At 34.6% G+C, this 24621-nt stretch overlaps 2 protein-coding genes and 1 non-coding gene across 4 annotated transcripts in view; 2 read left to right on the forward strand and 1 right to left on the reverse strand.

Annotated features, from left to right (window-relative positions):
* The window catches only part of LOC143237121 (uncharacterized), a 62220-nt gene extending 39841 nt beyond the window's left edge, over positions 1 to 22379 (reverse strand). Inside the window, exons 1-2 of the mRNA XM_076476011.1 lie at positions 22173 to 22379; positions 1576 to 1702 (exon numbers count right to left, since the gene is read on the reverse strand). The gene's annotated coding sequence lies outside the window, so the exon portion shown is untranslated. The remainder of the gene's footprint in view (positions 1 to 1575; positions 1703 to 22172) is intronic.
* The window catches only part of LOC143237117 (kelch-like protein 17), a 34407-nt gene continuing 17358 nt past the window's right edge, over positions 7573 to 24621 (forward strand). For both annotated transcript variants that reach the window (XM_076476008.1, XM_076476009.1), the window contains exons 1-3: positions 7573 to 7778; positions 21470 to 21708; positions 24106 to 24227. In XM_076476008.1, the coding sequence (XP_076332123.1) occupies positions 7669 to 7778; positions 21470 to 21708; positions 24106 to 24227 (471 nt within the window). In that variant the 5' untranslated portion in view covers positions 7573 to 7668. The remainder of the gene's footprint in view (positions 7779 to 21469; positions 21709 to 24105; positions 24228 to 24621) is intronic.
* Positions 12151 to 12267, forward strand: LOC143241159 (U5 spliceosomal RNA). The gene has a single exon (XR_013022223.1). It is a non-coding gene; the product is annotated as a U5 spliceosomal RNA (small nuclear RNA).

Raw genomic sequence — 24621 nt, forward strand, 5'->3', positions numbered from 1 at the left:
TCTTCTCATGAAAATTTTGCTTGTATGTCAAGTATCCAGCTGCGAATGTGAACGCAGCTTTTCTGCATTAAGACGGTTGAAGACGTGATTAAGATCAACTATGTCTCATTGCCGCCTCAACTATTTGGCAGTTTATTATACTCACAAAGATGAGGTCGACAAGATAACTATAGAAGAGCTTATGAAAGAATTCATAAACAGATAATCACAATGGAGGTCTACGTTTGGGAACATGTAGACTAGAGGACTAAATAAATCTTACTTCAATGAAAAGTATGAATAATTATGTGCTACATTGTATTGATGTGTAATTTTCAAGAGTTCGCAAAGACATTTTAATTATTTTTATCAAACAACATGAACAGTTTTTCAGTAGATATAAACTTATCAATGGTAATTACTAATTTTATTAATATTTGAAAAGGTAATTCATGCAATGAAAGTTATTAGTAACCTTGCCAAGTATAATGGCCATCTTTTATACTGTGCAGTGTGCAGGGATAAATTCATGTGGCAGTTAATTTGTGACACATTGTCTTTATTCTATTAACATTTTGAAAACTGTTCACAACACCTCACTTATACAAACCTTGAAGTATCGTGGCAACAAGATTACTCTGTGACTGCATGTTTACAGCTTTCAGGTTCACGTAATCAGAGATTACCAATTTGCAAATTGAATAGTCCACATAAGTGGTTGCAAAAATCATCCCCCATCGGGTGTAAAAACTCTACGCCCCTGCCTCTTACACACCATTAGTCTTTTCTAACATATTTCTAAAGCTATGATATCCAAATAACCAAGTTATTTATGTATATTTCTTGATGTTATCGGCGTTAATACATATATAATACATATGAAACATAATATGTAATGAAACAACTGACTTCGCGACCACCGACAAGTTTTAACGCATGCGTACAACCATCCTTTTCTTTACAAATATGGAACCCGTCAGCTAACAGAGATGGTGTAACCCAGTAAACTGCCAGCGCTTCCAATCGGATAAAACTCTCAACCACATTGTTTGAAAAGCAGTTTTACTCACTCACAAAGAGAAGTACGAGGGATATTAAACGTCAAAACTTGACGTAAGAAAATTTATGAAAAAAGAGACTATGCAAAATCAAAAAACATTTTCATTAATCAAAGAAGACGACCTTCAATTTCACTTTTATCCTGAGTCGCTGAGTTTTTGTTGTTTTTTGTTTGTTTTCTCATCGAACTTTGTCTGGGACAATTGTTGATAACCAGTTATTCAGGGCAGCCAGAAGCTATGTGTATCAAGGGCGTTGAAACATGTAAAGTTGGTTGACAGTGTTACATTTATATATGGGTCATGGTTCTGGTCCGGAAGAACAGATTTCTCACCAGAGATTACTGTGTCCTAATTAGATATTCAAAGATTATTGAGTGTCATATAGAATAAAAATCCTTGGATACAAGCGAAAAAATGAAATGATTGCAACATCACTGACAGCCAGAAAAAAAGTGGTAACTTTACCTGTACACCTAGCGGCTAGATCGCTGAACCCAAAATCTGTAGTTCGAATCCTGTCTCCGAATATACTTACCCCTTCAAGCGAGGTGCATCGATCAGTTTCAATGGTTCATTTGCAAAAGGGTTGGTAGTGGGTGGTGTCTTCCTTTAAAGTAGAGGCGGCTAGCGTTGATAGCCCACGAGTAACTTTGAGCGAAATTCTAAAAACAAACAAACAAAAATTCAACCCTCACGTATCATAATATTTTAAAATTAAACCGATTTGTATGTGGGCTATCTAGGCTCTGCTCACCACGGGTATCGAAACCCGGTTTAGAGTGTTGTAAGCTTACAAACATACCGCTGTGCCACTAGGGGACAATTATATTGATTTATTTCCCTGATATTCTGAAGTACTATGCTTTTATTGCTTGCTTGACAAACTTCGTATGTGTTTTTGTTGTTTGTGTGATTAGTGTCTGATGTTATTGCACATTCTTGGCAGTAAACTGTGTTATTTCGGTGGACTCAGAAGATAGCCCGATGTGGCTTTGCTATAAGAAAACACACAAACTGTGTCATCAGTGCAAAATACTGAAAAGACATAAAGTTGCAGTACTTAAATACAGAATTACGATTTCTGTGTTTGTTTCGTGGTTAAGTGTTTGTCTATATAGCTTTACTGATCATAACGTTGTTATAGAGAATTTGTGGCCCAGCATGGCCAGGTGGATTAAGGCACTCGACTCGTAATCTGAGGGTCACGGGTTCGAATCGCCGTCGCACCAAACATGCTAGCACTTTCAGCCGTGGGGGCGTTGTAATGTGACGGTCAATGCCACTATTCGTTGGAAAAAGAGTAGCCCAAGAGTTGGCGGTGGATGGTGATGACTAGCTGCCTTCCCTCTAGTCAGCGCACTCTTCTTCTGTAGAAGATATTTATAGTTGTTCTTTTTGTATGTTACACAGTACCCCTGAATACCAAGAAAAATATCTGCCTTTTTAATTAATTTTTTTATTTTGATGGCTTTAATTGTTTTATAAGTTGTTGTTTTATTCTTGTTCTCTGTTAGCGTTAAACTAATAATATGCACTTTGTCCACATCACGGATTTTAGAGTTGCATACTTACCCTTGACTTTTTTAATGGCAAATGCGTTGGGTAAGTTACTTAAATGACCCTAGCGAATTTAGGCTATTCCATTTTTAATTCTGATTAAAAGAGAAGCGTAATTTCATCAGCCCTATATTATTGCAATACAGTCTGTGATACTTTCACCTTAAAATCGCCATGATACACTCTCTAAGGCGTAGTTTCATCAGCCCTATGTTATTAAAATACAGTATGTGATATTTTCACTTTAAAATCGCCATCATACACTCTCTAAGGCTAAACTCACAAACACGCAGTCTAGATATATTTTACTAAATCTCTTACTAGTGTACTTAAACTACATTTTGAACGCGTATTTATAAACAGCATAAATATCCCGACTAAGATATTATAATGTAATAATACTCGACAATAATGTAAAAGGTTTTAGTACCATGATGCAATAATTGAACAATTGCCAATTTAGGACACATGAAATACATATGTTTTGAATATTGCTAGCCCTCCCTAATAGTGAAAGCCTAGAGGGAAGAGAGCTAGTCACCATTATCCGCCGCCAACCCTGGTCTACTCTTTTATCAACGAATACTGGGATTGGCCGTAACATAAGGCCCCCACGTTTGAAAAGGCAAGCATGTTTGATGGGATAGGGATTAGAACCCACGACCCTCAGATTGTGAGTCAAGCGCCCCAGTTGCTTCACCATGCCGAGCCTTCACAATATATGATTCGTGCAGTCAGTGGCTGCTTCAGCCAGCAGGCTGCTCTGCTGCTGCCTTACCTCTGGTCTGTAGCTCAAAATTAGAAACAGTATGGAGTATCCAATCTTTCCGTAACGTATACCTGAAAAATGTGGGTCTTCGACCTGGTAAAATATATGAGGTCTCTGATCTAGTTGAACCGTATCCGTAAAACGCGTGGGGTCTTCCAACCTGTTTGTAACGGTATTCCTTAAAAACAGTCTTCTGATATGGCCGTAACGGTGTCCCTTAAAAACACAATCTTCTGGTCTTGCCGTAAGGGTATCTCATAAAAATATGGGTTCCCTAACCTGACCCTAACAATATCCCTGAAGCAGGTGGGGGCTCTGATCTGGTCGTAACGATATCCTTAAAACTTATAATTTGTTGTTTAGGTGAACAAACAATAACGTGTTTGTTTATTTTTTGGTTTTTACATCGTATTTTTGCAATAAAAATATTAATTCCATGAGTGGTACAAGTCGGCTGTATTAATTGTATGAATTTTTCAATGTTGGACTTCCTTGCAGTCAAGAGAAATGTTGCCCTTATTTTGTGTTGTCTCCAATTTTATTGATTTTAGCTTTAGTCGTATAACTCATTGTTATACTGTTTGTTTGTATGTTCACTATAAGAGTAAGGCGAATTAATTCGTTTTTTGTTGTTGTTTTATAACAGCGTTATTTACTGTTATCACTCGCAGAATTTAAAGCAAAGATAAAAAGTTTGGAATTTCTCAGTTAAATCTTTGTGAATGAAATGTTCTCAGAAGTGTAGTTAAGTTCAACTTATTTTACATTGTACCTCACATGTCTTTTAGTCTGAGGTGATGGAAATAAAGTGAAATAAAATTGACAAAGGGAATGCGAGTGAAACTATAATAAACTTGAAAAGAAGGCTGAAAATATAGTCGACGAATACAATGAAGTGCGTACACGAAAACATAACGGTTTACAGTAGAACTTTGAGAACAAAAACTGGAACTTTTGAATCTGACCAATCACAAACAGGGTCACAAATATCCCAAAATATCTCTGCTCCTTATGCAATCTCATCCACGCAAAATAATGTTAGATACAAACAGTCCTATAAACTCCTTGACGAACTCCTGCTACAGAAAGTGGTCACGATTAAAGTAGAAAAAACACAATATAACATTTTAGCCATATTACATCTCTCATAACCAGTTCCGACAAGACGTTTCACACAATACCAGAACTTATCAGATCGGCTCAGATTTTTATATCATTTTCATCAACAATGACCTGAACTAGGTTTAAGTGAATGCAATTCAAGCCATTGGTGAAAAGGGTTAGTAATACAATATTATTTTTAACACCTATTGTTTATTTACTATTATAAGTAATAACTTTACTGTTATTCATAACAGTAGGCAAATGGTTTGGTCTGAATTTCGCGCAAAGCAACACGAGAGTCGACCCCAATATAGCAGTGTAAGACTGAAGGAAAGGCAGCTAGTCATCACTCTTTTACTAACAAATAGGGGAATAGACTGCCACATTATAACGCTGAAAGGGCAATCATATTTGGTTTGACGGGGATTCGAATGTGCAATCCTCCGATGGGAAGTCAAACGCCCTAACCACATAGCCATGCCGGGCGAACAGGCAAACTCAAAAGATCCTATTATTGAATTAATACGTTACGTCGGCCAGTTTTATTATGTTCCGAACTAAAGAAAAAGTACATAATTTTTGTCTATTGTTTTATATATAATACGTCCCATAAAATGTGTTTCACACGGATACTACAGAATAACCCTACTGTTCAAGATTCAAATTCGCAAAATCTGAATTTTCGAAATTTCCCTATCATTCAACTGTTTATACTATGAGTCTAAAGTAACTTATTAAAAACAGTAAACAAGTGCTACTTCATTTACTGTAAACATTTTAAGTTTATATGTTTACCTTAAGTCTGGTAAGAACTATCTTTACACAGTTACCACAAATTACAGTTTATACCTTTAAAAAAAAGCACTCGAACATTGTTAACGATTGTAAGTTTATTACAGTTTTTCTGATTAAAGTTTGTTTATTTACCACAAAGCTACACAATGGGCTATCTGTGCTTTGCCCTTCACGGGTATCGAAACCCAATTTCTAGCATTGTAAGTCCGCAGACATGCAGCTGTGCCATTGGGGGCGCTGGTTAAAAGTTCACTGGCTAGTAATGTAAAATAAACAACAAAAGAATAAGCACAGTATCATTGTAAGCTACGAAATTTTCCGCTGCTTTGTAAATCCTGAAGCATTATTTTGTTTGCCATGATTGATTCCAAAACACGAGCTAGGGGACAAATGGTTGCTTGTCAGACTATGGATCTGCGGTTCTAATGTTCGACTCCCGTTATCGCCAAAACAAAGTATCGTTATGAGATACGCCTCGTAGATATGTTGTAAGGGTGAAGGTTAAGTCTCACTATTCGGTCAGACTAGAGCAACACAAGATTTGGCGGAGGGTGCTATTGACTAGCCGTCTGCCCTCTAGCCTAACAGTTCAAAATTAACCCTTTGTTAACCATGCGCAAATATTCGAAAATATCTTATTTCAAACGTAAAATATTCCAATCCACAGGTTAGATATCATACTGTTGTCCTCTTTACATTTAGACACATATGACTAAATGGAAGAGATTGACGTCTAAATTCAGTTACGAAACGCCAAGTTGAGTGTGGTTTTATTTTAATTGTCATAAGTGTAGCTGTCACATAAAAAATTTAATAAATATCCGAAATTATAAAAAATGACTGAAACTTTTTTCAAGAACAAAGCTACACAAAAAGTGCGATACACCCGCTTGTGGTATCGAGTCTCGAATTTTAGCGTTATAAGCCCTTGAACTTCCTGCAAGTGTCATCAGGGGTTGGGGAAAGCTTTATAACACTTGGAAAGATTTCGCTGTGTTGTATCGTGTAGAGAGCGAAAGTGAGAGTTTTCCTTCGATTTAACATCAAGTTTCTAACCCCATGTTTTGTTTTATTATTTTATATACACATACAACATATAAAGAACATATTGTTTCTCTATGCACTTTAATTCAAAAAATTACATCTTTCTTGCGCTTATTCTGCTAAACAGACAAAATACATATCTTGGGTTTTCAATTTTCTAGAAGAAAAGAAAAGTTTTCCTGGCAAAACTATTAAGACCATTTCCCGACTTCTCTAATTTTGAGCTACTGACCAGAGGGAAGGTAGCAACCACACACACAAACAGACTAATTAAGGTAGTTTGTAATTTTATAAAGTACCTACGGATTCAAGTGAAGAAATACATGTGTGGTATCACACGGATTCGAACCGGAATCGCCAGCTAAGCCAGAGCTCTAACACCGACTTACCTACCTCTCAAAAATATATAAATAATCAATCACCTTCTAGAATTTTTTCTTTGACGTTCAAAGTTAACTGTAAAATGTAATAACATATTAATATAACAGTTGATTATTAGTTATCTTTCAAGATATTAATATAATATAACAGTTGATTATCCGTTGTCTTTCAAGGGCATAATAAATGAGCTTACTCAAAATAATGCTTTTTATTTCTATTATTTGTAAGCATACAATAGCATTATGTCACGAAAATAATATTTTGTTGTCATTTCTGGTGGTCCGACATGGCCAGGTGGTTAAGGCACTCGACTCGTAATCTGATAGTTCAAATCCCCTTAACACCAAACATGCTCGCCCTTTCAGTTGTATGGGGCGTTATTATATTACGGTCAATCCCACTATTCGTTGGTAAAAAAGTAGCCCAAGAGTTGGCGCTGGGTGGTAATGACTAGTGCCTTCACTCTAGTCTTACACTGCTAAATTAGTGACGCCATACGCAGATAGCCCTCGTGTTTCTTTGCACGAAATTAAAAAACAAGAACAACAACACTTCTGTTAATCATCAGTGAAACAAAAAGAATTGACTGACGTCAATATCGATTTGCCTGGTGTTATCAATGGTTTAGAGTTTAGACGATCAAGTTTAAAATTGATTAAAAGTGAAAAAAATTATTCACTTTGTGACGTCATAGTTTTACTATAATTTCCGGATGACATCTTAGAACTTCATAGTTATGGCTGTTTGGCGCGTACCTCTAAATGAAAGAAATGTTCTGCCCACGGCCGACACTACATGGAGAGTCTGGCCGACGTTATCACGACTTGTGCAACATACGTCATGGGATAACAGCAGTCTTTCGAGGACAAAGCAAAGAGAAGTTTTTCGTTCGTCCTCGGGGAAAGCCTCGTGCAGGCAACCTTGTTTGTGTTCTCGATTCCTCGTAAGTACTGATTATGCAGAATTGGCTGGGAAGTTATGGAGAGCAGACATGTAAACGTTATTTCTTTACCAGTCTACTGCCCACTTTTTCATCGAACGAGTAAATTAATCAAAAATGGACAGTATTACACAGGCCCAACTAACAGGTCAGTTTATCCTTATCTTTGTTTGAATATATATAAAAGTCTGATGTATACTTTTTGATGTATACTTTTAACAAGTGCTCTTTATCTGTGTATGGCTTGTGATTATTTAACCACAGCGCGTACGTTTAACATTGGTCCATTATATATCGAACTACGATAATACATTTGTAGTATTTCTACTAATAGTTTGCTGCAATTCTGGACTAGGACGCTTCCTGCTCGTACGATGACATACCTGTGGTATATCTAGTGATAGTTTGTTTTATCATTCAGTAAGAATGCTTCATACTACTGAGCTAAGTAATATTTCTGTAATAGTTGTAACGGTAATTTGTTTTACTCCCAAGTCTTATTTTTTGTCCATATGCCCCAAAACTGTACGCTTATAATTTACCGTATTACTTTCACACTGTTGCTCTGTAATCTATGTTCTCTGGTCGTTCCTTACACTAAAGAAGTGGATATCTATAATCTATTTTCATTGCCACACTCTAAATTAAAATGTTATGCTTGCATTACTTATGTTTATTAGTTAAAATGCAGTAATTTTTTAAGAGTTGTAATGGTACACGCGTCAGTAATATATGCATGTGGTTATGTGATTAAAGTCGGATGTACAAATTTTTTGGTATTCAGATACACCATTGTTCGACTGAGAAGTCAAAAGGTTCCATAAATATAAACGATGAATAAATTAAATATAGAAAAGAAATGAAGAAACCAAAACTTTATTAACCAAAATGTATGCGATGTTATAAATGTATAATCTGTGAGAACACTGTCTCATTGGCTACTGGGATTGAAAAACAAAAACAAGAAACTCTATAACTGCAAAAGATTGTTTTGTTTGTTTTTGAATTTCACACAAAGCTACTCGAGGGTTATCTGTGCTAGCCGTACCTAATTTAGCAGTGTAAGACTAAAGGGAAGGCAGCTAGTCATCACCACCCACTGCAAATTCTTGCGCTGCTCTTTACTAGTGAATAGAGGGATTGACCGTCACATTATAACGCCCCCACGGCTGAAAGGGCGAGCAAATTTGGCGCGACGGGGATGCAAACCCGCGACCCTCAGATTACGAGTCACACGCCTTAACCCACCTGACCATGCCGGGCCAGACCAAAATGGTCAAACGATGTCCAACAATGATCACGGTCTTATGCCTTAACACGCTTGGCCATGCCGGGCCCCAACTGCAAAAGAACAAAAAGAAAAAAGAAGGCAAGGATTAGAACTATGAAAATGCTATATTTATATACTCAGACAAAGCCTTAATAAAGTTTCTATAAGTTTATAAGTTATAAACACTCAACTCCAAATCATCCCACGCGAGTTTGTACAGCTTAAGACAAGAACAAAGAATGCACTATTTTCCGTTTACCTGTGTAAAAGGATTAGTTCATGTTTAAAATCTTGCGACATCCAGTAAACACGAATGGGATTAAATACATGCAAAAACTGCACTGAATTTTAGGAACATTATGTCATTATACCTGAAATAAAAATTTATTTTACATTAACTATTAAAAGGTGAAATTTCTAGGCCTTCCAGCTATGACATAAGTATGCTGTGGAACATTGGCATGTTCACTTTTATATCCTTTTAATATTCGTCGTAACAATATATTGAAACGATTACTAAGAAACTGTCGTTTTCATACACTAGCTTGACAATGTAAAGTTTGCAAAAAGGAATGATGTGCTTTGGACATAGTAGCCTTATGATGGAGCCTTTTGCAATGGAAACTACACTGCAGGGCGACTGTCATTAGCATGGTTGTCAGACAGAACACGACTGGCAGTTACGACACTGACTATAACAATATGATAAGTCTACAAAATGAATATCATCAATTTAACCTCTGTATATTTGTCTAGGGAAGGACTTGAGTAAACATTTCTTTTGTTTTTACTGCCATCATGGGATTAAGATGTTATACAGTACCTACTATATCAATATTGTTTACTTTGTGTGAGTTGTTCCGATGGTTTCCGTATTGTAATTTCTTGCCTTATATCTACATTGGTTTTCTGTGTATTTCGTGTTGTATTAAGTGCCAGATTAATTCGATAACGTAAAGCTTTACTTCCATTGTGATATTTTTCATTGGAATGATGTGTTAAATGACGTGAGATACATTTTCTCTATATATGATAATGAGCAAGTGTGATTTCCTCTTTCTGTTAGGTAAAGACAGTGACTAATAATGATACTCCATCTATGCACAGTAGTCGGCCCAATTCCCTCCGATGCTCAAAGTAATCAATTGGTTCCGTCCCTCCTCATTAGTCCTAGTATCAACATAAAAAACAGATGTTGTCAAGTTAATTTGTTGTGCTGATCAAAACAATGTTAAAAACGCCTAATCAGCATCAAACATTTTACAGAAAAACTTGAATCCCCAATTCCAGAGTGTTTTTACTTTTACCTTATGGATGTCATTTACTTAAGTGCCACAAACTTCTTGAATTTTAAAAGAAGTAAAGTATAATTACATGAATGAACAAATTTAATACAGCGTTAGATTGAACTATTTAAAATGTAACAAGGGGCCCAACAATAGTATAAAAACAAAATAAGAGAAAAACAACGTATTTCATACCAATGGTAACTGGTATTAGCGGGCTCTTTTTAACATTTAAGCAAAAATGTTTAATTTATTTAAAATAAGTTAATGTTACAAGTACCAATTGTTTTAAGAAAATAAGTTATGAATTAATTGATTAATAGTGAAGTTACTTAACATAAAATACAATACAAAGTTTATGTAGACTTTGGATCATTAAAACATGAGCATACATTGAAGGACTGTTGTGTCTCGTGAGCTACATAATACAACAGAACACAAGAAAAAGCTGTAGCACACAACTACTAAAAATAATTAACAATGATTTACTTAAAACGGTGTTAAAAAGAGACTTTTCTTTGTATACTGCTTTTTATAAGATTCGGGAGAACGGCAGACGTTGGTTGTTTGTTCGACCAAAATGATTTGTTTGTTTTTGATTTTCGCGCAAAGCTACTCGAGAGCTATCTGCGCTAGCCGTCCCTACTTTAGCGGTGTAAAGTAATGTTATCTAGGTGTAAGACTAGAGGAAAGGCAGCTAGTCATCACCACCCACCGCCAACTCTTATGTTACTCTTTTACCAACGAATAGTGGGATTGATCGCAACATTATAACACCCCCACGGCTGAAAGGGCAAGCATGTTTGGCGCGACAGGGATGTGAACCCTCGACCCTCAGATTACGAGTCACACGCCTTAACCCACCTGACCATGCCGGGCCAGACCAAAATGGTCAAACGATGTCCAACAATGATTACGCATTTTCGAAGACACTTGAGCCCCTAGTGATATAAAATGTGATTAGACCTTGAGAAAACTGGAGGATTGTTCTAACTAACACCGTTTCACGAGCATACGAAAACAAAATATTACGTTTCATACAGTTGTTTAGTTATTGATGTTTTTGATTACCATAAGATTTGAAAGGAAAAAACCATATATTTAAGAAATTCACGCTTAAATTATATAATTAGTTTCGTGATCAGATTTAAAAGTATTGGGTTGAGGAATAATTCGTGAGCGTTTTTTCAAGTTAAAAAATATATTCATCAATGAAACGCTTTCGCAAAATATTTCATGTCATTTGGTAAATAATTTTTTGCTCTAATATGTGGTGTGTTTGATTTTCATATGTCTTTAATTTTTGCTTTCATTTTCAGCTCATTAAATGGAATGTCAAGTGGACAAAATCGAGCATTTTCGACACCATCTGCTTTTCGCATTTAATTTCTTGCAATTTCGTTTAAAACAATGCATACTATATACCTAGGTATTACATGAAATAAAGTATCATAATAAATGTTTTGGGTGTAATGTGTTCATGCATTGAAGTTTTGTATAGTCTTGCATGTAATGCTTGAATGAAATTATTTAAAAACGCTCACGAATTATTCCTCAACCTAATAAAATATGGGTTACTTCTGATTATACCTAGCTTTGTACATAGCGCTTTAAATGATATGTTAGTCTTTTAATTTAGCACAAATATCTAAAATATCATGTTCAATTTTGCATGTAAAAAGAAAGCAGAAGGTAGTAGTTTCGCTCTAATATTACGTAATCACCGTTTTAATGCGCTTATCTAAAAATACGCTGTCCCCCTTGTTGTCTATTCAAAAGATTTTATGTTTTCCACTATACATTTGAAATTCTCAATGTAATTTAACACTAGAACGTAAAAGTTTTAGTATGTTTTAAGAAATATAAAGTTGGAATAAATATAGCGATGTCTAATTCCTTTAACACAGACAAAACGTTTAGAAAGAGGTTATATTAGCGTAGGCCTTTAGACGCTGTAGTTCAGTTATCAGGCTTCCTTTCAATTCGTATTCATCTTTCGCCTTTTACTAAAATTTACCATGGAGGAAAATATTACAATGAACCTATCGGGGATTTTCTGTAAGTCTCGCTAAGTGAAACAAGCAATAAACAATAGATTTAATTACATAATCAACTTATGATTTGCTGAATAGTTTTTATATGTTCATAAATGCTTAACGAAGTCGAAAATCAATACATTCTGTGTATACAAAAGTTATTAGCGATTAGAAAGTATCAAAAATCTCCCCGTGCATGAAAGGTTCAAACCTTTTGAATATAATTGAAAATGGGGTGACTACCGTCAACAATACTCAACACGTTTACATGTTTCAATAATACTGTATATTTAACACAATAAAGATCTGTGTTTCACAAATGTATTAAAGCTTTTAATAACACAATTGGCACATCACTACAACTCTACAATGTTAAATAAACAATTAGAACTAAATTACTTCATTTTTCATAGGCGAAATTTTAATGTTCTATATATTGTTTCTTTGTTTTTTTTTAATTTCGCGCAAAGCTACACGAGGGCTATCTGCGCTAGTCGTCCCTCATTTAACAGTGTAAGACTAGAGGAAAGGCAGCTAGTCATCACCGCCTACCGCCAACTCTTAGGCTACTCTTTTACCAACGAATAGTGGGAATGATCGTAACATTATAACACCCCCACGGCTTAAAGGGCAAGCATGTTTGGTACGACGGGGTTTCGAACCCGCGACCCTCAGATTACAAGTCGAACGCCTTAACCCACCTGGCCATGCCAGGCCGTTTTTATACATAAAAAACATCTGCATCGCCTCTCTGTACAAAATGTACTTTTGAAAATTCATATTTAAAATTGCTTTATTTATTCTTAATAACATGAAAATATTTTGCATTATATCGCCAGGGAAATCTACAGAAGGGGACTCTTCTTTGAATTAGATCGTGACTACACGATCTTTAAAATCCAAGATTCGATTCCTAGCGTTGGACAGAACGTAGACAACCAGTTGTGTAGTTTTATGTTAAATAAACAAAAGATGTTTGTGTGTCTGTGTGTGTGCATTTCAGAATGCAACTTCCACATTTTTTTCATACGTAAATTTGTTTTATTCTCCCTTGAAACTATTGAAATAGGTTAGCATTACATAATCCCCCCGCTAGTACAGCCGTATGTCTCCGGATTTACAACGCCAAAATTAGGGGTTCGATTCCCCTCGGTGGGCTCAGTAGATAGCCTTATGTGGCTTTGCTGTAAGAAAACACACACAATATTACATAAGCTTTAGAAATATGTTCCGTAGGGTTGGTTATTTTTCAACTTGGAAGCCTTAATGTTTGTAAATTAATGAAAAATATGAAGAATTAATAACGTTCTAAGCCATTATTATCTTTGAAACATAATTAAGGGTATATTTTAAAAACTTGTTTAAGTATTGCACATTTGTAGAATAATTTAAAGTACATAAAATCGTGTAATCTCTAATTAAACATATAAAAGTGTATTTGTGTGTTGTAGATTGACATGCTTATTTGAAAAAAGCGGGAATATTAATTTATAAACCATCTTCTGTAATTTATGTTTAACCCTTAATCATGGAGGCTTTGCATTTTTCAATAAAATATATTTCATAATATAATTTTCTTATTTTGATATTGTTTCGTGCGTTTATCTATCTCGGACGAGTCTCCGATTTATTATATTACGTATGTTACGTATTACGATTTCAAATAGCAAGAAATTTTAATTTTAATTTAGAAGTTAACTGAATTTCGATGTGTATAAAATTTATATTTGCCAACATTATTGTTACGATTTTTTTTCTTAACACAAATATAGTTCAATATAAAAACAAAACAAAAAGTACAATTTATAATAACGGTTATTACTAATAGTTATTGCAGATGATTGTTTATATAACAGAATTTTACAAACTTACAAACAATACTGAATCTTATATCTGGACTAGAACTGAATCTGTTATCGACATTCACGGAGAGCAAATTAATTCTATCGATAGCTAGCTAGCTTGAAGCACCTGTAAGTTTTCACCTACGACAACATCTAATGTCCTTGCAGAGATACATCCTTGTGCAAATTAATTGAAACAAGAGGGAAAATTACGATTTTTTTCAATTTTTTTGCATTTTATTTCTTAGAATCCAAAAATTACTTACAGATTAATACATGATATGATTGCCTTTATTTTTCAAAAGATAATTGATCTGCTTTGGCATCGAGTCCACGAGTTGACTGCAATCTTTACTAATTTTTGGATCGCGGTACCACACCTCAAGTATGGCCTCAATTAGCTTATTTTTCGTAGTACAGTCTTTCCCCAAAGTCTTTTTTTACCAACCGCACAAAGATTTTCAATAGGATTTAAGTCCGGAGAGTTTCCAGGCCAGTCCAGCACCTTTATTTACGTTGTAGTCATAAAATTCTTCACAAGTTTCGATGTGTGGCACGGAGCCAGATCTTGCTGAAAAATGCCAGATCCATCTAGAAATCTCTTTTTCAATTCTGGAACGACTCTTCTCTGTAAAACTTCGATGTACTGTGGTCCTCGCATCATACTTTCTACGATATGTAAGCATCCGACGCCATAGTAGCTGAAAAAGCCCCAAAACATCTTCTTCAAGGGATGTTTTACAAAATGATTGATGTGAGATTCTCGAAGTTTCTCGCCTGGAGATCTACGAACATGCAGACTTCTTTGACCCTGTACGAAGAAATGAGTCTCGTCACTGAATAACACCTTCCTTCATTGTTCTTGCGTCCAGTTCTTGTATTTCAGACCCCATTGATACCGTTTTTTCTTCATTGAGTTGGTAAGAAGTTGTTTTTGACTGGTCTCCTTGCCCTTCTAACACAATTTCAAATGACGTAATATTCCTCAAAATTTCGTCATATATCCCAAAAATAGATCGACTGTACTGCAAAACACAGCTAATGAAAATATTGTAAAATGACCATTTGTTTCAATTAATTTGCACAAGGGTGTACTAGCTTCAGAAGTTAATTCACTGAAGTTAAACGAAATCGACAAATATCCCTGGTCAAATTCCGTAGTTTGTCGATTAATAAATGGTAATCATAATTATAGCTTTCGAGGCTTATGACAAACTATAGATGACAAACAATAATAATTATTTCTCGGCACGTCAGTTCTGTACTGACTGATTGATTAATTGGAATTAAACACAAAGTTACACAAAGGACTGTCTGTTCTTTGTCCACAACGGGTATCGAAACCCGATTTTTAGCGGTGTGAGTCCATAGACATAGCGTTGTGCCACTGGGGGGCCAGTCTTATATACCAATCATGAAAACACGCAAACCACATATTGTTGATTCTTGCTCTCAGAACTCTTCAATAAATTTAGAGAGCAGGCGGGACTTGTCCAATACACATCCAGCAATATACATCAAACTGAAACACACGTAAGTATTAAAATAAAAGTATAACAGTAAATCCGTTACAATACCATATCAGAATGATAAACTTTAAGAATAGCTTCCTTTAAATTTGTTTTTTTTATTAGTTACTATTCAAATTAGTATTTAAATGTGGGTTTCTCATGTGATATTTGCCCCCCCCCCTGCTAGTACAGCGGTAACTCTACGGATTTATAACGCTAAAATCAGGGGTGCGATTCCCCTCGGTGAGCTCAGCAGATAGCTCGATGTGGCTTTGCTAAAAAAAAATACACGTGATATTTATAAAGATTTATTCTACCTCTTAAAGTATCAATTTCTCCTACATTCTTTTCTGTGTATAATACACGCTTAAACACAAATGATAAAATTTGAATAAAAAAAAAAAACAGGTTTCTAAATAAAACAATATATCACACTGGAGATTAGGATATGAGTCCTATTTTTTTGTTTATCCTTCAGGCATAATTGACATTTTACTTTTTCACGTGGAAAAAACAACAACTTTTTATTCGATTTCTGTTCCTTTTTAATTAATCTATATTAATGTTTCGGTGGGGTTCTTTGTTTTTGTTTTTTGTCTTGTCACTTCAACATCTGATTCCTAATAAATCATTGTATAAGAGGTTCATCTTTGAAGTATGGAAACAAGTTATAAATGCTTTTGCATACCCCATGCTCACTGTAATGTATACGACAATAGATTAATGTATTAGAGTAAGCAATATATACCTGTCTAGCCAGAACGAACTGCTTTCATGCCATTGCCATGCATCAAAGCGAGATTCATTTCTTTACCGCCTTGTTGTAGTACTTTTGTCATTTCCTAGATGTTGACGTGCAAACAAATGCGTACAACTATTCAAACACGAAATACTCTATATACTTTTGTAGGTAGTCTGCTAAAGTATATTTAAGCGTTTTTAGGGTATATGATGATGTGTAACGGTAACATATCTACATGACAATATATATGTATATATTGTCAAACATAAATATATACTGTCAAACATAAATCAATATTGCATAAAGACATTCATGAACATTTCATGACATAAATAAATCAGTTACACAAGTTACGCAGCATAGGTACATAAATAAAGGATTTCATCTGGATGTTAAGACTTTGTGATTACTGAACTGGTCATACAGTGCATGTGTTATTTTCATTAATATTAATGAGATAATGTCTAAATTTTGACATTGAAGTATTTAACAGATAGTGAATTTTCATAGAAAGATATCAGTAACAAAAACTCATACTAAACCTAATAGAAAGCACAGTTTTTCCTTCTTTTTTTTTTTTTCAGGAAGAGTAGTGCAAGCTCTTCCAATTGGATAAAGTTGAAATATTCAGGAGTGGTTGAAATTATTAATAACAATTGAAATACGTGGATAGTTTTTTATTTGATTATTATGAGATATTTTATACAGATTTAGATTGAAATATTCTGTAAGCACACAATGCCTTAACATGAAAATAGAGAATGAATGTTCTACCAGAGAAAGAAAGTTGCACTCATGTGGTGAAACATTATAATTCACACCTAGCTAGTACTACACTTCTACCTAAGAGAAATTCTTAGAGAGAGATGAATGACGTAAGCATTAGTGTTCTGATGGTCAGAAATTGAGGTTGATGCTTCTATAGCGCCTAATCCAATAAGGCTATTGTGTGCAGAAATCAGATGTTTGTAGTCTCAACCCATTTCGTTTCTTACTGGACTCAGGATCTATCCATGTTACAACCAGATGGTAAAAAAGGAATAGAACTGGATTGTTTGTCTGGCATGAATGACAGGACAACATGGTCATAGGTATGGGTCAAGCAGAAACATAATGGTGCTTGCAGAACAGCGAAGATCACAGATGTTAGGGATGCATTTTCTGTGAACAATATGAAGCACATAAAAATGTTGCGTGACCAAGGTATTGATTCATTACCAGGATTTAAGGGCTGATCATGACTGTACACTAAACATTTACAACCATTTTTACCATCTACACAACTGGTTGAATCTCTTATCAATTGAAATTCATCTGATTTTTAAACTTTCAATCCAGAGTTTCACTATTTAAGATCAAATTGTTCATCTTCCTGGGTATAGCTTGACAAAAGCCAGTATGCCCAAGGCTTTGTTTGTTATATACCGAACCAGTACTGTTTTGCTGACACACTGACAGTCGTGTACCGAAACAGTATTGTTAAGTTGACACACGGATAGTAGTGTATCCATACAATATTGTTAGGTTAAAACACAGACAATCGTGTATCAAGCCAGTATTCTAAATTTAGCACAAAGACAGTTGTGTATCCAGCAAATAATGTTAGGTTCATACACGGGTTATCGTTTAATCAGACCAATACTGTTTGGTCTACACAAAGACAGTCACGTATCGAACCAATATTGTTAGGTTTACACAAAGATAGTCGTGTACCGAGCCAGTATTATTAGTTTAGCACAGAGACAGTCGTGTAGCCAGCCAATAATGTTAGGTTAATACACTGACAGTCGTGTATCAAGGGAAAACTGACTCAAGCCTAATAGCGAATTTTGACGACAATAACAGCTCATGTTAGTAAATTTCAAACAAAACTAAACTAATTAAAGCAATTATTTTCTCTTGAGATGATATTTTATGGCCAGCACACCACAAAGATTCTCATGGTGTTGAAAAACAAAGAAGATCACGCAAAGTATTGGGCATACAATCATACAATGTGTATTATTACAACATCGTAGCTTGTTTCTACACTCACCAAGTTTTCAGTTTGTATCACCACGATATGTTTTATTGAATCTTCAGGATATGAACCTTGGATCACAAATGAACATTATTTCCGCGAGTCGCAACATGTACTCACAGGTTAAAACAGAAAAAAAACAACCTATATCTTCAGTATAAACACAATGTATTTAAACGTACTGAACTTAGAGCAGACCGTTTATTATTACAAGATGAATAAACAGGTACTGTACTAAATAAAACATTCTGGCCATAACAAATCCTTCGTAGTTTAATTTATACAGGGGCAGATAAATACACTTAAGAAGGCTGTAATTGTTTTCGGTTCACACCTACATATTGTTAGCCAGTAGTTAAACATACTTTAAAAAGCTGTGGCTGATGTTGGTTTACACCTATATATTGTTGGCCAGTAACTAAGTGCACTTCAGAAGCCTAATGTTTGTTCACACCTATATATTGTTAGCCAATAGCTAAGTACTTTTCAGAAGGTTGCGGCTGCAGCAAGTTTACACCTACATACACTAAATACACTTTAATTGGCTGAAGTTAGTTCGCACCTACATATTGTTAACCAGTCGGATTTGTCGAGATCTTACCAAGGGCAGAGTTGAGTATGTAAACTGCTGGTCAAAACGTCTACTAAACAACACATCTATTTATCCTTAAATAATTCTGTTGGAAGTCGAAAGCAAGAAACAAGAGAAAAGTTCTACCATTCACTCTTCACTGGTCATTAAGTTACTTATACTTGCATTAACTTTGTCTTTTATTGTTTCTTCCTGCACTCCATCAAATATTGGTTCCCCATTGAGGCCAACTTTCTACCCGAATTGTAAGCCTGTTCTGAAAAAGCATACCGTCGAAGCCCCTAAGTTCCTTTATGCTTGCCTTGCCATGTATTAATGTGACAAACTTGGTCTCCCTCTCTTACTTAAATGTTTTGCGTTCGACGCTTATGACTAAGGCCTGCTTTTTCTTAGTTTTAATAATGGTTTATAACTTAATGTTAAGCTTAAATCTTAAGGTTAATATATTATTACTCCTTAAACTACGGTGCTCGTATCCATTTATTTATAAAAAAGCACTGTCGTTGTTAAAGTAATAAAATATTTAAAGAAACATTGAGGATTTTATATAATTCCTGGAACTTTCTTGTAAGGTGTTTGAGCGTGTAGACGCGTGGTGACTATTAGTAATTTTATATTCATTTTAACACCATTTTGAGGTCTACTATAAATGTTCAGTTGAGAGTTAGCCTAAAACCACAGGAAAAGTAGTGGCTAAATACAATATATCTCACGAGGGATCAGTAATGATCGGGTGACGCAGCTAACAGTTGTGCGGGTTCAATACCATATGGTAACTAAAGTTCATTGTCAGCACAAAGTACAGTAACCTGTACGATCGATGTCAGTACAACTCTCAATGAAGGTGTTGGGTAGCAAGGTGAGCGGTTCATTCAGTGGACTGGCTGTTAAGTTATCCAGACGCTCAGTCCATGCAACATATCTTTCACTAGCGAAGGAACTTCGGGCAGTCTTGTAATTACGTTGAAATCAAAATCACATTTCCTATTTTTATGAGTAACCCGGATTAACCAGTGTCTAAGACTAAAAGCGAGGTTGGTCATATGTCTGACAGTAGAACAATAGCTACCTGTGGGGACATCCCAAAATCTCACTCTAAACACAAGAAGATTTCATATCAACTGACCATCGTGCTGGTCAGTTCGAGGTAAGATAGTAGTGGAAGACATAGCGAACTAGCAACTAGTGATAATTATAACCGATTTGTTTATTTTTGTATCTATGGCAACAAGCAAATTAGTCTTTTCGTTTTGAGCTGTTATTAAAAACAAAAAACGTATGTGTTTTGTTGACTAATCGTGAAACAAAACAACCCGGTGGAAAACTAAAATAATAATAAGTGAAATAATAAGAAAACTGAAACACCTGTTTTATGTTCTCCCAGGTGGCTCAGTGGTAAATATGCAATCTTACGATGCTAAAGATCGGGGTTTGATACCCGGATGGGCACAAAACAGTCAACCTATGGCGTAGATTTGTGCTTAATAACAAATTTAAAAACCTATTGTATACTGTTATATTAATGCTAATAAAATTGTCCTTTATCCCATTTAATGATGTAATTCTTAAAAATAATATATCTAACATTTAAAATCACATAATGGGATATCCTTAATATGTCCTTACAGTTCTAATGTAAGTGGTTATTCCTGTTCTTCACGAACAGCCTAGTTACACTGCAAATGATATATTGTATATTTGCAGGCCTAGCTACAATGTGACTAATTCAACAAAGTTTTACGTTAAAATCATTTTAACAAGTGATAACAGCAAAGTCAGTATTTTCTTTGCCTCTTTTTAATATTTTATTATGCAAACCTACTTACAAAGAGTGAGGAAATGCGAGACCAAAGAATAAAACTTTGAATGCAACTTGATAGTTTTGATAGGTTATTGTCCTCTCCATCTGTTATTTTTCTTCTAACCTTTATTTTTGGGTTCTCACGCCAAAAGATCACCACTCCCTCAAAGAGTGCACTTCACAGTTTTGAAAATACTCCTGTACGTGATACTTGTAATATACACGGTACATCGTGTATTTCACACACAGCCTAGTTACACTGTTAAGTAATACATTTTGTCTTAAATAATCATTACCAATTTCACGCCTGTAAATAAAGCTTCTCAACACAAGTAACTTGGAGTCAAAAACTTAATATTAGTTTTCTCAAGCAAATGTGTCCGCTTCGTCACCGCATACAGCGAAATATGTTACTGTACACTGTTTATCTTAGTACAAAAATATTCTAAAGCAGTTTACAGCCACCCAGAACCACAGTGTAACAAGATATTTAGCGCATATAGCCCTCGTGTTGCTTTTCACGAAATTCAAAACAAACCAAACAAAAACTAAATATTTACAATATTTGGTGTTAGTTAACGCTATTTTAATTCAACTTTTCAATTATCGTTGAATTCACAAACCTCTTAATTATCGTGCTTAAATTTTAAAAAAATGTTACAGTAAATTAATATTTGTTTTTCTAATTTCCAATTATATCCTTATAATTACACGTTCAATTATTTCGAAAATTTCAGACGCCACCTATCTTCTACCAACATCAATATGATGGAAACATTAGCCTCTTCTGTCGCACGGCCTTTTCAGATCCACCATATTAATTCTGACCATCATTCGACAGCTTTCACTGCACTCCAGGACATGAGAGTGAAAGGCCAGTTATGTGATGTAACGCTGAATGTGGGAGAGCAGTCCATCTCAGCACATAAAGTGGTTCTTTCAGCCTGTAGTGCTTATTTCCACGCCATGTTCAACAGTAAGTTTATTTCATTACGTTAATAAAACAATTGAACACGTCTACAATCTACCTCAGTTTTGCGATAAATCTTGAACAGAAATATAAATATTTACTAACGTCTATTTAACTTTGAAACGTTATGGTACTAACTAACATTAACATGTATGGTACCGGTACTAGTATAAAGACGCAGAAATAAAATTATTGTTCGACATAACTAGACAAATTTAAAGAATGGAATGTAGGTATATTTCAATTAAAGTATATATATTTTATTATCTAAATACGATTTCTTAAAGCAATAACAAATAAAACTTAATAACAAAATTCAAAAAAAATTACTACATTATTAATAAACGTTTGTTTAAATGTAGATGAAAATAAGTTAACATTATATTTGTGAATTGTGTAAATTGTAAAATTAATTCAAATACACATTGTTCCTAGATGAAGAAAAAAATTTAACTAAAAATACAACTCACGTTGATGACGTTGTTACTAATATTGACAATGTTACCACGATCCAGCTAAGTGCACACTTGGCTAGTATTGTAATATTTTTTTAATTTCAAAGCAAGCCATCGGGGGCGTAATAACTTATTAACCCTATTCAATGCATTATATCAATGATACCTTATCGCCCTGTTTGATACCGATCAACGGACTATAACAGATTGTTTTGATACGAAGTAAAAATTGTAGCTGCATCATATGATTGAAAACTACATTATGATTGGCTTGATTCGCTATTTGTTGGATCAATGCGTCATAGCGCTGTCGTCTGGCGACTGCGCGTTGAATCAAATCAACATGTTAACAGTTCTGATGGCTTTCATACCCGACTTTGAGAAAACGCCTCGTAAAAGATACGGTTTTACACCGGTTTAATAGTTCTACAGCTCCACAATCGAATGAATATAATTTTGATTATTCCTCAAATACCATATCTTATATGTGAGGGTAACATTTAACAGTAATCAAACAAGTAAAAAACAATTCAAAACTTGTATATCAGATTGAAACAATATATATAAAAACATGAAGAGCCTTGAATCTAAAGCTCTACATAAGTATATATTTTTTCTTGATCATGTATTTAAAAATAACATATGTAGCCAGTGGCACAACTACAAAATATCCTCCTCCCGGATAAAAAGTAATTGGGTCCTCTACATGTATTTCCCTTGTCAGCAGTTCTTGACTTTGTCAGACCCTTCGCCCTCCTATCAATTGCGGGGGCATACCTACGTCAAAAACTTTTGAAAAAATTATACACACACACCTAGATCAACAACAACAAATTGCAAGAAACAACAAACTACAAAACTTTACACTGCTGCATATCATATATTCCCGATATCAACAAAAAATAACCAGCATTTGGAAAAAACTTATAACAAAACACGACATTCCAGTAAACACCAAATTTATTCAAAAACCAGGTGCAAAACTAAAGTCCAACTATGTAAAATCTACACTGACAAACACCAACATTATTTATAAAAAAATTTGGAGAAACAAGCAGAAAAATGGAAAGCAGATTTTAAGAACACTGAAAACGCCTTTACACATTTTTGAACACTGCAAATCAAATAAACTCAACATAACCTTAGAAAACACCCAGACACTAAGTAGAGAAATAAACATTGGCAAACGCAAAATCAAAGAAGCCCTGCTTATACAACAACTAAAACCAAAATCAAACCAATATAAAGGAATACCTGTACTAATTAATTAATAACTTATCATGTACTACAACAATCCCTACAGTCTCGTACTCATTTACACTCTCATCCATAAGACATGTGGCAAGCAATGGTCAGTTGCAAACTCTCATTGCTAACCTGAAGATAGCCTAAGAAGGTCGAAATGTTGGTCTCTCCTTTATTTTAATAAAATGTTTAATACCCATGCTAGTCGTCTTGAGATACATTTTTACTTCAAGTGGGTTTATCCTCATCACAAGTTTAGCTTTAGGAAACGTTTGTCTGAAGTTGGTTGACGTCTTCCTTGTTTATGCATTCCATCCTTCTGTTAGGACTGAAAACTTAAAAACTAGAACAAACGATATATGTGATTTTGTTTGCATGATCTTAGATACGAGTTTATCGCCACTACCAAATAATTGTCATTACTGAACCTTTTCAATGGAACGGCGTCGAAATTTGTACTTTTTCTTTTATAGAACTAAGAAAGAAACTGCAACAGAGGGTACACATTTCAAAAGTTGTTTTGTTTTAATTGTTGTTGTTAGTATGTTTGTTTCGTCAGCATTTGATTTAAAAAAAATTAGAGTTTTCACTTGTATTTTTAGGAAGATAAGGCCATTTTTCACAATCCGGAGAATCACGGACTGAATTTTGATAAAATAAATTAAAAACACTTCAGAAAATTTATTATTTCTTGATATTTCAGGCGGGATGGCTGAGAAAAACCTTGCAACAATAACGCTGCATGAAATAGACAGTTGCGCTCTCTCTTCATTGGTCGAGTTTGCTTATACTGGCGAAGTATTGATAACAGAAGATAATGTGCAGGTAAATACATATTATATTTGTCCAGTAATAACTACATGTTTTATAACAATATCTTAATAACATTTGTGTAACGTGTTATGGAAAATATATTTGTATTTCATTAACTCAATGGTATTTTTAAATATATGGAAAATATATGTATTTGATTTTGTTGAAAAGCTGTGTTTATGCATTTTTGTTATATGTTTCACTAAAATCATATCTTGAAGAGTGATTTTGAAGTCACAAAACCGATCGAAGAAAATTAATAAAGAAAAAATTTATATGCAAAAACGGTCTCGACATCACTGAATAAAGAAAAAAAACAAAATTATAATATATTAGGTTGAGGAATAATTCGTGAGCGTTTTTAAATAATTTCATTCAAGCATTACATGCAAGGCTATACAATACT

The sequence above is a fragment of the Tachypleus tridentatus genome, chromosome 13 (assembly GCF_004210375.1).
Source record: "Tachypleus tridentatus isolate NWPU-2018 chromosome 13, ASM421037v1, whole genome shotgun sequence".
Classification (NCBI taxonomy): domain Eukaryota; kingdom Metazoa; phylum Arthropoda; class Merostomata; order Xiphosura; family Limulidae; genus Tachypleus; species Tachypleus tridentatus.